The following is a 13,129-nucleotide window of genomic DNA, read 5'->3' as shown; positions in this document are numbered from 1 at the left end:
TTGCCTTTTTCCTGGTCAACACTTGGCACAAGGGAATTGAGAAACTTAAGACTAATTTAAAATATACCAGAATGCCCTGATGCAATGTTTGTGAAATAATGAAGGGAGTCTAATCACAATCACTTGTTTGGTTTTCAGTCCTTTGTTCTGCGGTATGGGGGAAATGGATTTGTTTTTGTTTTTGTTTTTGACTGGAAGTTCTAGTTCTTCCTGTTTCTCCTAGCCTGTGCTACAGTTGCCTCATCTATTCCGGTTACAAATACTTATCTAGGGGAAACTATTGGCTCACTGAGCTGGTCCCAGATATTTTAGCCCCTCCCCTGAAGGTGATGCATCAGGTGAGGAATTCCAAGCCTATGAAGTTAACTAGCTTCTCATTCATCAGGAATTTAATCTACAAAAATCTACAAAGAACTGTGGGTTTGTCTTTTCAGTGGAAAGGGGAAGTTACATACCTGGGCTGAGGTTTCTCCAAGGTTAGTGTGCAATGTATACTGGTGTTCACTGGCTACAAAACACATTATCTGTTAATTGTTGAGACATAGTATGGGTTTTGCTTCCAATTTTTAAAGTTAAAAGGAATCCTTCCAACCAAAATGTGTCTTAAACTTCTCTCCTCCTAAAACACAAAAACTAAGACAGTAAATTTGCAGTTTGAGCTCAAGCGTATTAAGCTTTGAAAAATAGTTTCATGTTGGCATTTTTAAATAAAGAACCTAAAATGACTAAAATAAATTATTCTAAAGGCTTGTGTATTTAGAACAAAATTGAGAGTAAAGTATGTGTTACTTAAAATTATCCTTGAAATTAGTGGGAGCAGTACCCAGAGGATACAGTTGAGGAATTTGTTTGTGAATAGGGTTAAACACTTCTGTAGGTTTTTAACCCTTTTTTGTGTCCCAGACCCCTTTTGTCAGAGTGGTGAAGCCTATGTACCCCTTCTCAGAATCATAGTTTCAAATGAATGCATAAAATAAAAAAGCATAGGGGCAGCTAGGTGGCTCAGTGGATAGAGCACCGGCCCTGGAGTCGGGAGGACCTGAGTTCAAATGTGGCCTCAGACACATAACACTTACTAGCTGTGTGCCCTGGGCAAGTCACTTAACCCCATTGCCTAGCCAAAAAAATAAATAAAATAAAATAAAAAAATAAAAATGCATAGGATTACAAAGGACACCAATTAAAGGAGTCAGGAACATATTAAAAATACAAATTCATAGACCCAAATTTAAGAAATCCTTAGTGGAAGGAGGGAAACAAGGACTTGGGAGGGGGGGCACATGGCTGTCTAAATGAAGTCTGCTACATTGTTGCCATGAATCCTTCAGGGCCTGGTTTCTCTGCTCTTTAGACCGCAGCAGGTCATTCAGAGCACAAGCTGATTTTACCTTTACCAGACAGTGGAGTGAGTCCTCTGGCCTTGGCTCTGCTGCTCTGGCCCTGACACACCTGGGCCTCACCTCCCTTCTCTGGACCTTTCACTCTTCACTTGTCACACACATCCTCAGGAGTGGGGTAAAAAGGAATGGAGTCAGATCTTTTAAGGAACCAGGCACTCGACACAAATCAAGGTAGAAGGAGTCTTGTTTGTAAAACTGTTAAAATGTAATTTACTGATGTCTTTTCTACTTCTCTTCCTTACATAGACTTGCCGGTGTGTAGGCTGTGTAAAAGAGGTTGGGCCATGGTAGCTGCTGGCCCCAAGCCCTTGTGACTGGTCAATGCTGAGCGCAAGCAGCCTTATGCCTTTGGCTTTTTGGCAGCAAAGCAATATACTCTTCCACAGCTTGGGTGGTTCTGTTGGGAGAAAACGTTCTGAAAATGAAAGTCTTGCTAGTAAAGTTCACTTAAGTGTGCTCTGGGCACACTGTGCTTCAGGACATGGCAGGCATGTTGACAGCCTCTTTGCTCTGCAGAATTTGCCCAGACCCCCAGGTTTATGACTTCTCAGTTTCCTCCCTGATGTTTCCTGTAGATTGGGGCTATACTTACCAGAGCTATCCAGACCCAATTGTTTATCTCCCTATCAGAGGATTTCAGCTACAAAATAACAGCTGCAATTCTCTCTTCTTGGAAAAAGCCATCATTCTCTGTCCAGGTCCTTGTGACTTGAGGAGGGAAGCAAATGTTGGTAGTTTTAGTCAGCATATTACCTGGGCCCATTCCAGCTGGACCCACTGTACCACTTTGTGTTTGAGAACTCTGAGGCTATAAGGGAGTCAGCTAATGAATGAATGTCTTCCTCGGTTGGGAAATGTGTTGCATCCTTCTTGCCTAGATCATGGGGATACTTTGGTTATAGCTAATTGCACATAAATGGTGCTAGAAATTTGTTCATTGGTAAGAATTTTTGTGGAAAGTTCCTGCTTATCATTTCCCTTTGAATATGAGAATTAACAAATATACTATGAAGGCAATTTGAAAATAACCAAAAAAAATCTAATTTATAATATTTTCTGGCTTCTCTCTCCCACTCTTTAGATGTGAGCGATTAGAGGAGCAGCTAAATGACCTGACTGAACTCCATCAGAATGAGATCTTGAACTTAAAGCAGGAGTTAGCCAGCATGGAGGAGAAAATCGCCTATCAGTCTTATGAGAGGGCTCGGGACATCCAGGTTTGTATCAGGGCTTGGTGACAAGGACAAGGAGCTGCTCAGACCTGTGACCACTTAAACTTGGACCAAGCTGGCTAGAAATCTCATAACTCTCAAGTCTTAGCCTCAATCAGGCAGGCAGGTGCTAGGATTACAGTGACAAAAGAGAAACACTCACTGCCATCAGGGACCTTCTTACGGGGAAGACCACAGATACGTGTGTAAGCAGATGGAGAGTGAGCGTGTGCAAGCAAATGGAGAGTGAACACAGAGTCAGTATGAAGTGATTAAATGTAAGTCAGAACAAGAAGGGCACTAGCAGTTGTGTGTATGGGGAGCACTTTCGTGTACAAGGTGGGGACCTGTTCTCGCTGGAGAAAAAACTCATTTTATCATTTATTAGAAAGCTTGTTTATTTCAGAAGATTGGGGAATCCCAGGAAGGGAATAGTACTGTGTATTTTCTTTAGCTAAATACACTTGATTACTTCCTCTTTTAACAAATCAGGAAGCCATGCTTCGCATTTTCCATGATGAGCTGAAACCATTGAACTTGATTGAAAGTTAGCCAGCTGCCTTAACCTGGCAAATAAATATCTTTTGCAGAAACGTTGCCAGGCACCTCTGGGTGAGGACAGGTGGGAAGGAAGGAAAGTTAATTGTCATCCCTGCCCTGCTGCCCCCAGGGGTAAATGTCATTCATTCTCCCTTTCTTACCCAACTAAGTATTCCTAAGTGGGAACAAGCTAATAGATACCAAAAAAAAAAAAAAACCCTTGAAATAAACTGCCACTGCTGCTACTAATGATGATGATGATGATGATGATGATGATGATGATAGCCAGCATTTATATAACCCTCAAAGGTTGACAAAGTGCTTTATAAATATTATCTCATTTGATCCTCACAATGATGCTGGGAGGTAGGTACTATTATCATCTCCATTTTACAGATGAGGAAACTGAGGCAGACAGAGGTGAATTGACTTGCTGGGGGTCACCCACCTAGTACATGTATGGGACTGGATTTGAATCCAGATCTTCCTGATTGCAGGTCCAGCACTCTGTCTACTACATGACCTCAGGGCCTGGGCATAGAAGCTGCCAAGAAACCTCTTCCTACAGCTGCCCAAGGAATTGGGAAATTACCTTGCTGTTGTCTCGCTTACAGCCCACAGACCTCCCAGTGCAGCCAGAATCAGATTAAAATGTCACTGGGAAATGGTTAAAAATTAAAAAATAAAAATATAGTACAGTATAGATAATGTTGATTTGTGTTAGTCTAAGCCAATATGTGGCCCACAGAGATATATGTCTGTTCAAGATTGACACCACTGACTGCTGTATTTTTCTAGGCTCCCTAGGATGTTACTGTTTTTCTTAGAAGAATCCATTTTTAGCCTGGGCCCTACCAGGCCAGACTCCTAAGTTTCTAGGAATTCAAGAAATTAGGAAGCTATCCCCAGCCTCATTATTCAGTCCACCAAATAGAGCCTCCAGGAACTTTACCTAAACCCCCAGAAGGCTGGGCATGATATGGCCAGGTAAAACTGTCAGGGTATCCTACCTGAAATTCTAAAATAAAACCTAGGCTGAAGACCTCTGCTACAAGCAGTCAGGAGGAATCTATGCCCTTGAGCTCTAAGGTGAGATTAAAATAAACGCATTGGCAGAGACATTAGATTTTCAGTTTTAGTGTTTGATGTAGTCCTGCAGAGCAATTGGAAATATTCATTTGTGCCTTCAGAGATCATAGAAAGGGGGAGATGAAATTGTAAAGTCGACAGAACCAGAGACGGCCCTTCTCCTCTCTGTGTCCTATGGGAATAATGCTGCATGTCAGTGATTTGCTTGAATTAAAAGGAACAAGCCACGCTTTGAAGGGTAAATGTCAAAAATGGAAGAGCCCTTGGGTCTTGAGTGTGTCTACTGCGAGCCTGCCCAGTGGGTTTTTGCAGTACTTTCTCCTGTCATTTGAACCTTCCCTTCCAGATTGGTGTTTCTGTGATGCAGGGCAGCGCAGTTTGTGAATTATTTCTTGAGTGGCCAGTTAGTTACTTGATTTCCTGGGAGATCTCCCATACCCTAGCTAGCATGTTTTGAATATGATGCAGTCTTGCATAGTGTGCCACCGGCATGGAATGTCAGTACTGGGTGAGCTTGGAAGACTGATCTGTTCCCTGTTCTGGCCCACAGGAAGCGCTGGAGGCTTGCCAGACCCGGATCTCCAAGATGGAGCTGCAGCAGCAGCAGCAGCAGGTGGTGCAGTTGGAAGGGCTGGAGAATGCCACTGCCAGGAACCTCCTGGGCAAGCTCATCAATATCCTCCTGGCCGTGATGGCCGTCCTTCTGGTCTTCGTCTCCACCGTGGCCAACTGTGTGGTCCCTCTCATGAAGACACGGAGCAGGACGTTTAGCACTTTATTCCTTGTGGTTTTCATTGCCTTTCTCTGGAAGCACTGGGACGCCATCTTTGGCTACATGGAACGGTTCTTGTCATCCCCAAGATGATGACACAGAGGCAGCTGCTCCCCAAACCCCTGGCGCGTGCATGCAGCAAAGATTTAGACAGCAACTTAACTACTCTGAAGTTTTAAACAACAAGAAAGAGTCGAGTGAATCTGTTTACATTTAGAATAACGTTTTTTTCTCTGAGAGACGCGATTGCAATAGTATTTTTTAGATTTTATCCAAGAAGTTTTTTGGGCAAAAATCCTGGATCATTTTTATGTAGCATGGTTCTCCTGGGATGCAAATCTTAAAAAGATCCTTTAACATGAACCAACACAATCTGGAGCACAGTGATGGGCATTCTAAATTCTGGCTTGAACTACTGCACTAAAACCCATTAGAAAGATGAGTCAACTTAAACCAGTTAGGCCTAGCAACCTGCCTTGTCTGGGAACATCCCAGACCCCTACTTCCCCAGGCTAACCTTTACTGTGAAATCCTAGCACATTCCATGTCTGAATTCACAGATTCAGGGTGGATTTTCCTTAGCTGCGGAAAACACATGGAAGAACACATGGATCTGCCCAACAGCTTCCACACTCAAGTCAGCCAGTCATGCTAATCTGGAAGTCTGGTCATTTTTATATCTGGGCCCTTACCCTTTGGCAAGGATACAACAAAGTATCATGCCCTACAGGATAACTGCACAGTCCTACTACAGTATTTTGAAATAGCCCTCTAAATACTTAATCTTAAGCAAAAGCCCTTGGCCGCACTTTTAAGGTTTTTTTTTTATATGTGTATAGTCACAGATTTAAAAAATAAAAAAATCCGAACAGCATACTTGAAGAATGTAATACTCAAACTCTCAGTGCTTCCTTATGGTTTCTAATAGGATTTTTTATTATTGTTATTATTATTATTATTATATTATTATTATTATTATTATTATTGGGTTTTTTTTGGAAGGGGCTGGGAGGGTGTTTTTTTTTCCTTGAAATAAAGAAGTGATGTTTTTAAATGAAGAAATGTGTGGATAATTAAATGTGCTCTGTCTTGTCTCTAAACAATTTGAGGAAAGTGAGACCTTGCAAATGCCGCCCTCTGTTGCCTCATGCTTAGAGTTGCAATATTTTAAAAACCTCTCTCCATTTTTTTTTTTCCTCAGTGAAGCTGGTTTGGTTGGGGAGTGATGGCGGCTCTGTGAGTCTCAAACCAGCCTTATAGGAATAGGGAGTATTTCCCTTAAAATGTACTTCATTTCCTAAGCTGGGCTGGGGCATTCTTTAGGAAAGCCTAAAGGAGACTTTATCAAGAAATAGAGTCGGCCCTAAATCATTTTTGTATTTCTTTTTATTTATAAAACAAAGTGTCCCCAGTAACTGAAGCCAAAGTCGTCCTTTCCAGCTGACAGTAGGGAAATCATTTGTCCTCACATCAGCTCTGTGGCCCTGGCAGCCTTCTTTTCAAAGCTTTATTCTGGCTGCCTCACTGCGGCAACTTAAGATGGTTCCCTTGAACGAGAACAAGAAAATATGTCAGGGGATGAAGGTTGTTCCTAAGGCACGCGTGTGAATTTTTGTCAGTGACCTGTGGTCCCACCTTGGCTTTCTTAACAGAAATATTCTCAAACTGAGTTCTACAGTTTGGGTTGATTTTTTTTTTCTTTCTGAGTATGAATTCCATAATGTGGAGAGATATTGAGCCAGCCCCTCTTTTCTGTAACTGACACCCTCACCCCACTGGAATGCATGCTTCTGACTCTCCACGAAGGGCACGGAGTTTCTGCGCCATTCCCAGTATCGAACTATACCTGCTGTTCTCCCCTGGCTCCAGTTCTGTGCAACCAAATGATAGGATGTCGTGCACCGAGGAGAATGGGAAGCCAGGCTTTCCTTATTTTCTTCATCTGAAGAAATGAATCCTGAACAAGATTAGCATTGCCCCTTGTGCTAGGAAGGCAGGGTGTATGGTTCCCGTGGCTGCCCCAGCCTTGCTTAGCTTTGACCAGCTAGTCCTCCCAGCCCTGTTAACCCCTGTGTGCCTCTTCCAAGAGATTCAGCATATCACCTCTGTAATCACAAAACTCAGGTACTCCTTCCTGCCCTTCCTCACCTGTCCCCACCTGGCAGCTTGCCTGCCACTTCTGTTGCCCTCCTTAACTTGTTCTTCCCTCCCCCTTCCCCCAAACTAGGAGAAGCTGCAATGATTCATTTTTTTTTTAAGAAAGAGAAAAAGGAGATGTATCCCATCCAAGTTTATACTGAAATGAAATCATTCCTGTTTTCCACATCATTACAGATGAAGTCTGAATACTTGGAAGTCTTGTTCTGCCTAAAAACATAATTATTGCTAAAAAACAAAAAACTGGAGTGCCGTAGAATGTAATGCCCTTATGTAGCTGAAATAGTTTCCTCCACTGTTATGCATTTCTCCACGATCCATTTTGATAGATTTTCTAAAAACAGGGAAGAGACCTCTAAGATACGAATATATGCTACAAACACTGTCTTTCTTAAGCCCAGTCTCTTTGACACTCTTTAAGCCAGAACGTCTCTTAAGTTGCGTGGAAGCTATTAATTGTAGTGCACACTGGAAACTCTTGGGAGGGGCCTGTGAGTCCCAGAGGGTTCCCACCCATTCACCTCAGGTCAGTGTTCTGCACAGGAAGGCTGTGCCTCACTTGTCTGTTCTCTATTCTCTTCTCCACTCTGAACTTGGCCCTTACTAATACCACTGGTTATTAAACCCTGAGCCCCAGGCCAGGCAGGGATGGATGGTTCTCCACCTTTCTCTTTCCAACAGAAAAAAAGGTCATTCTAGTTACGTTCACCTCGCCTGCTGCTCCTTTTCTCTTCCCAGATGTTGTCAGCATTTGTATACTTACACACCTGTCACCACTTTTCCCCCTTTCCTAACTAACCCCACTGCCTTTTCTTCTGACTTGATGATTTCCCCTGCCTTGTGGCAGATTTTCCCCTTCATTGGAATCTCTTCTGTCACCTCATCCTCATGGTTTAACAATTGTTATGTTGTTGGAAACTTGACTCTAGCTACTTTCCTTGTAAAGGCTATGTTCATTCTCTTTGAAGGAAGAGCATTCCTGGATTACCTGTGTGAGTTGGTGCCTACCCTGGTGTGTGTGACTGTGGAGGCAAATGTATGGTTGTGTTGCTCTGGATGTACTGGGAAGGGGGAAGGGGTTCTCTATCTGGAGAGGGTGACAGCATTCAGGTTGTAGAATGATTTCCTGACACTTCACATTGTTTCTGTTAAACCTAAGACACTTTTCTGACCAGACCTAAGTTGGTGTGTGTTCAGCAAATTCTAGCAATCCATAGCCTCCAAAAAGGTGAGGCAGGATAAGGCACACCTCCATTTTGGGGGACGATCTGAAGTTCAAGAAGACAATTTGGATGAGACTTCTTGTTAATCTCTTGATGTCGAACACAATTCTGTTGAGGTTGTCCTCTCTCTGTTTCGGTTTTGTTACCAGTCTTGCGTGTCTGTAGGGTACAGTTTGATGAAATGCTGAATTCTGTTTGTTGTTGCACTGGGTCCTAAAAGGAGCTGCCTCTCAGTTTGGAAAAAAAAAATATGCATTCAATAACCAAATCAAACATTATTGTGATGAAACAAGCCAAGGTTGGTAGAGCTGTGGTTGCCCCTTCTCCCTGATGGAACTGGGATTTCTGAATGTGGCTCTAACGAGTTAAAATGTGTCTGTCTGCGTGTTGTGTATGCTGGGTGGTACCGTAGTAGGCATTGACCAGACTGTAAGTGTGTTTTTTCAAATTGTAAATGAATAAAAACTCACTTGCACGGGTTGAAAAGTTCAGAAATGACCCTTGTGAACATAACACTGTAGTTGCTAGATCTTACGCTGCTAATTGTTGAGAGAGATTTACATTTATGTTTTGTCTGATCGCTGCAGGTTTCTTGGCAGCACTTTTACTGTATATAAAAATTTAAATAAAGACCTCAACTATTAACATGATGGTTTGACTCCAATTTGTCTGGCTCTTTTTCTGTTGTGCTTTCAATTGTCAAAGATCACTGAAAATGAGATGCTAGTAAAAAGTTGGTAAGTGAAAACTGCAGTATTGGTTCTTTTTTAACAAGTCAGTGTCTTCCAGCTGCACCACATCAGGCCGCTATTAGTTATCTCTCTGAATCTGTAGAACTGATATCCGATTAGCTCACGTCATTATATCTATTGGAAGTTTCAGGAAGACGTGTTATCCTTCTCTGTTTGACCCTTTGGAAGAGGAAATGATATGGGGTTTCACTGATGATAAACTCTATCCAACTCATAGTTACCATTTAATTTTCCTATTCTCATTTCTCCCTGATCTAATCCCCAACCTGGTAAGTAACAGGAAGCATGAGAACTCACTTTGGAAATTCTAAGGTGGAAAGCTCAGCCTAGGACAGGCCGTAACAGGAAATGAAGGTGGTAGCTTGATCCATTAGAACATTTACCTCCACACCAAGAAACCTGGGTTGAGCACTGTACCTAGAGTCAGAAAAGGCTGCTTGTATCCCTGGGCAAGTCACTTAACCCCTTGCAGCCTCAGCTTCATCACCTATAAAATAGTTATAATAATAAGGGGCTAAGAAGGTAAAAACAGGATATTCTGTGTAAGGCACTTCGCAGACATTAAGCATTATATGAATGCTAGCTATTATTTTAGCCGTGACTCCATCAGTTACTGGCTTTTTGATTTCATGAAATCATTAACTGTCTCTGCTTTGGTTTCTACCTGTATAATATACTTGTAATATGAGGAGTGATCTTCAACAATGTTGGTTTTTTTTAAAAGGAGGTAAGGAGAGCTAAATCAGCGACTAAGTGTGTTTTGTTATGAAAACACCCTAAGCTTCTTGGAATAAGGAACAAAATTCAAGGTGGGGGGGAGGGGGGAGATGTCTTGTTCAAGTTTTAAGTAGATCCTTCATCCATGTGCTTCTTTACTACTGCTGATAGTAACCTCCCCACTTCTCTTCCCACGTGATTCTTGCCCATATCTTTCTATAGCCCCACTATAGAGAATCAACTTAATGCACTTCATAACTTCTTTGGATCCTTTTAATTTTTCATGGGGATATAGGGTATTTGGGTTATTTTATATTTCATTAATACATGGCTCACTTTTTTCAATTGTACTTGTCCCTAATGGTGTTTTTTTAATACTTCTTATCAACAAATATTTGGTAATATATTGCAACCAATTTGGACCCACCATCAACCAACAGCATTTAAGCTGAAGAAAACTATGAATAAAACTAGAGATTGTAAAATGCAGAAGTGAAGGAATGTATTCCAGGCATAGGGAATTTGCTGTGTAAAGCCATGGAGAGGGGGAGTGTAAAGTTGTATGAGGAACAGAAAGAATGGTAGTTTGGCTGGTCCATAGAGTGAGTGAAGGAGAGTTACAAAGAGACTGAAAAAGTAGATTGTGAGGCTGTGAGGGCCTTTAAATGCCAAACAGGAAGTTGTATTTGATCCTGCAAGGAATAGGGAACTTCAAGAAGTCCACTGAACAGGGTAATGACATGGTCATACTTGTGCTTTTGGACTTTCACCGGTGTCTAAATGGAGGGGTGGATTGGAAAGGGACAAAACTTGAGGCAGGGACACCACTGTAATAGGCCAGCTGAGTAGTGAGAAGGGCCTGAAGTAGGGTGGTGATCATGTGAGTAGAGGGAATGGCTGGGGGAGGTGTTGTAGAGGTAAAAGTGACAGCACCTGGAAACTGGCTTTGTGGAATGAGGGAGAATTAAGAGTCAAGAATAATGTCAAGGTTATAATCCTGGGTTATTGGAAGGATGGTGGTACTTTCAAAAGAAACGTGAGTTTGAAAGACTTGTGAGTCTTAAGGGAAAGGTCATGGGTTGTGTTTTAGAGATGCTAAATTTGAGATGCCTGCAGGACATGCAGTTCAAAAATGTCCAACAGGTAGTTGGTGATGAAAGACCTGAGCTTAGGAGAGGGTATATAGTTCTGGGAGCCATCTACCCAAAACAGAGCTTTGGACTACCTCCACAATTAGGAGACAGTATATGAATTGATAAGTGAAAGGATGAGTGAATTCATATTTACAAAATACTTATTGTGGGCCAAGAGTTCTACTAAGCACTAAAGATATGAATAGGAAAAAGTGGTCCTTACCCTCAAGGAACTTACATTCTAATAGAGTCTACACAAATAGAGAAGTAGTGTCCAGAGAGGAGCATTTTGAAATGTTCCAGGAATTATTAGTGTAGCCGTAGGGTTATACAATGGCACACACTTTAGGTTAGCAGTGGTTATACTTGATTGATTTTGGTTCCAGATCTGGAAAGGGTGGGGTCGAGGAGGGGGAACGGCACTGTCGAGAGTTCAAAGATAGTAGTAAGGCAGCCAGAGAAATGATAGCCAGGAAGGAAAGCAAAGCCTAGATAAAGGGAACCACATGGAGTATCAATCAGGATAGCAGGGTCCTAGAGCCAGAAGTACCAGAGGAGATTGTGGCTGATGAGCCAGCAGGAGAAGGAGTGATCAGACCAGTAGAAGCAGAGCCAAGAAAGAGCAATAGCACGAAAGCCCAGAGAAGAGAGGTCGGGCAACAGCATCAAGTTTGCAGGAAGGATGAGAACTAACAGGAATCACAGTAGCTGGCAGTTAGATCATCGGTAACTTTGGAGAGAGAAGTTTTAGTTCTGGGATGAGGTTGGAAGCCAGATTTCAGAAGGCGGGAGGAGAGAAAATGGAGGCAACAAGTATAGACAACTTTCCCTTTGGAGGTTGGCTGAGACACAAGATAGCAGCATGATGGGGTGGTAGATCGAATGAGCACCCATTGTAGGTTCCGAGATTTAGAGACGGAAGGGAGGTTAGAGGACATCTAGTCCAATCCTTTCATTTTATAGATGAGGAAACTGAAGCCCAGAGAGGCGAGTGACTAGCTCAAGGTCCCACAGCGTTAGGGCCAGGATCTAAACCCTATTCTGCTTCTAAAGGAGTGTGTTTTCTACTGTACTATGCCTCCTCTCCATGTCTTTCCATTATCCTTTGTATCTCCCTCATTTTTTATTCTTCTGAGATAGTGTCCTATCATTTGTAGCTATTTAGTGTCACCAGAAAAAATATTGGTTTTGTGGCAGCAAAATAATTTGAGATAAAAATAAACTTATGGAATTGAATTAGCGTCATTAAAAGGCCTGCTCGGTTGCCCAACTGTGACCCAGTCCAGTCCCCTCTTAGTCCATTTTGGGCCCAATTCATTGTCCATCAACAATACCTGTGCAAAGTTAACATACCGATGGATCAACCCAACATGGGCTCCCATACAATTGCATATTATAATCTTGTCAGTATGTGTCTTTCATTCACTTTGGCCCAAACATCCATAGTAGAAACACAATCTTGTGGATTCCAGTAAGACAGATTTATCGTTTTCTGGGGTTCCACACAATGAACACAAATGCCATCTGCCAGCAGAAACATGTGAAGAACTTTACCCTTGAAAGAGAAACCCTCTTCTACTTAGACAAGTCCACAGGACATCATTCACAGGATGTGGAAGAATGGAAGAATGTGGCTCACGTAGCATGATTTTACTGCTGGGACCTTTCCCCACCAACACTGATCATAGCTCATTGTAATTTAATGGAGAAGTCCTAGGGAGTTGTCTGAGCGTTTAGAGGTTGTGACTTGCCTCAGGTCACAAGGCCAGTAACTGTCATTGAAAGGATTTGAGGCCAGACCTGACTGCAAGCCCAACTCCATTCTATCCACTGTACTCCATTGCCTCTACTCATTTTATTCTCCTGTGTAGAATCTAACCAGTAAATATGACCGAAAGAATGGGGGGAGGCCGAGTAAATAGAGGTGAAAAGGAGTTTATGGTGTTCAGTTTGTAGTAGAGAAGTCTTAGCAGTAATATAATTAATTCCCCAGTGTTTTTGTACAGTTATTTGTGAAAACACAGAACATCTGTTATTTTTAAAAAGACCCAGCAAGAAAAATGGGCCGACATTACAATGGGAAGAGATCTGCTCCAAAGAAGAATATTAAACTGCTCCTCCCAAATCTTTTCTGT

The 13,129-nt window shown here is 42.2% G+C and overlaps 1 protein-coding gene across 8 annotated transcripts in view; it reads left to right on the top strand.

Moving 5' to 3' along the window:
• The window catches only part of TMCC1 (transmembrane and coiled-coil domain family 1), a 284,028-nt gene extending 274,991 nt beyond the window's left edge, over positions 1-9,037 (top strand). For all 8 annotated transcript variants that reach the window (XM_078152219.1, XM_078152218.1, XM_078152217.1 and 5 more), the window contains 2 exons: positions 2,482-2,617; positions 4,791-9,037. In XM_078152219.1, the coding sequence (XP_078008345.1) occupies positions 2,482-2,617; positions 4,791-5,105 (451 nt within the window). In that variant the 3' untranslated portion in view covers positions 5,106-9,037. The remainder of the gene's footprint in view (positions 1-2,481; positions 2,618-4,790) is intronic.
• The last annotated feature ends 4,092 nt before the right edge of the window (positions 9,038-13,129 follow it).

The sequence above is a fragment of the Phascolarctos cinereus genome, unplaced genomic scaffold (genome assembly GCF_003287225.1).
Source record: "Phascolarctos cinereus isolate Bilbo 61053 unplaced genomic scaffold, phaCin_HiC Scaffold_4;HRSCAF=312, whole genome shotgun sequence".
In the NCBI taxonomy this organism is placed as follows: Eukaryota; Metazoa; Chordata; class Mammalia; order Diprotodontia; family Phascolarctidae; genus Phascolarctos; species Phascolarctos cinereus.
The sequence above is the reverse complement of the archived record's forward strand: the minus strand, read 5'-3'. Positions and strand labels throughout refer to the sequence as shown.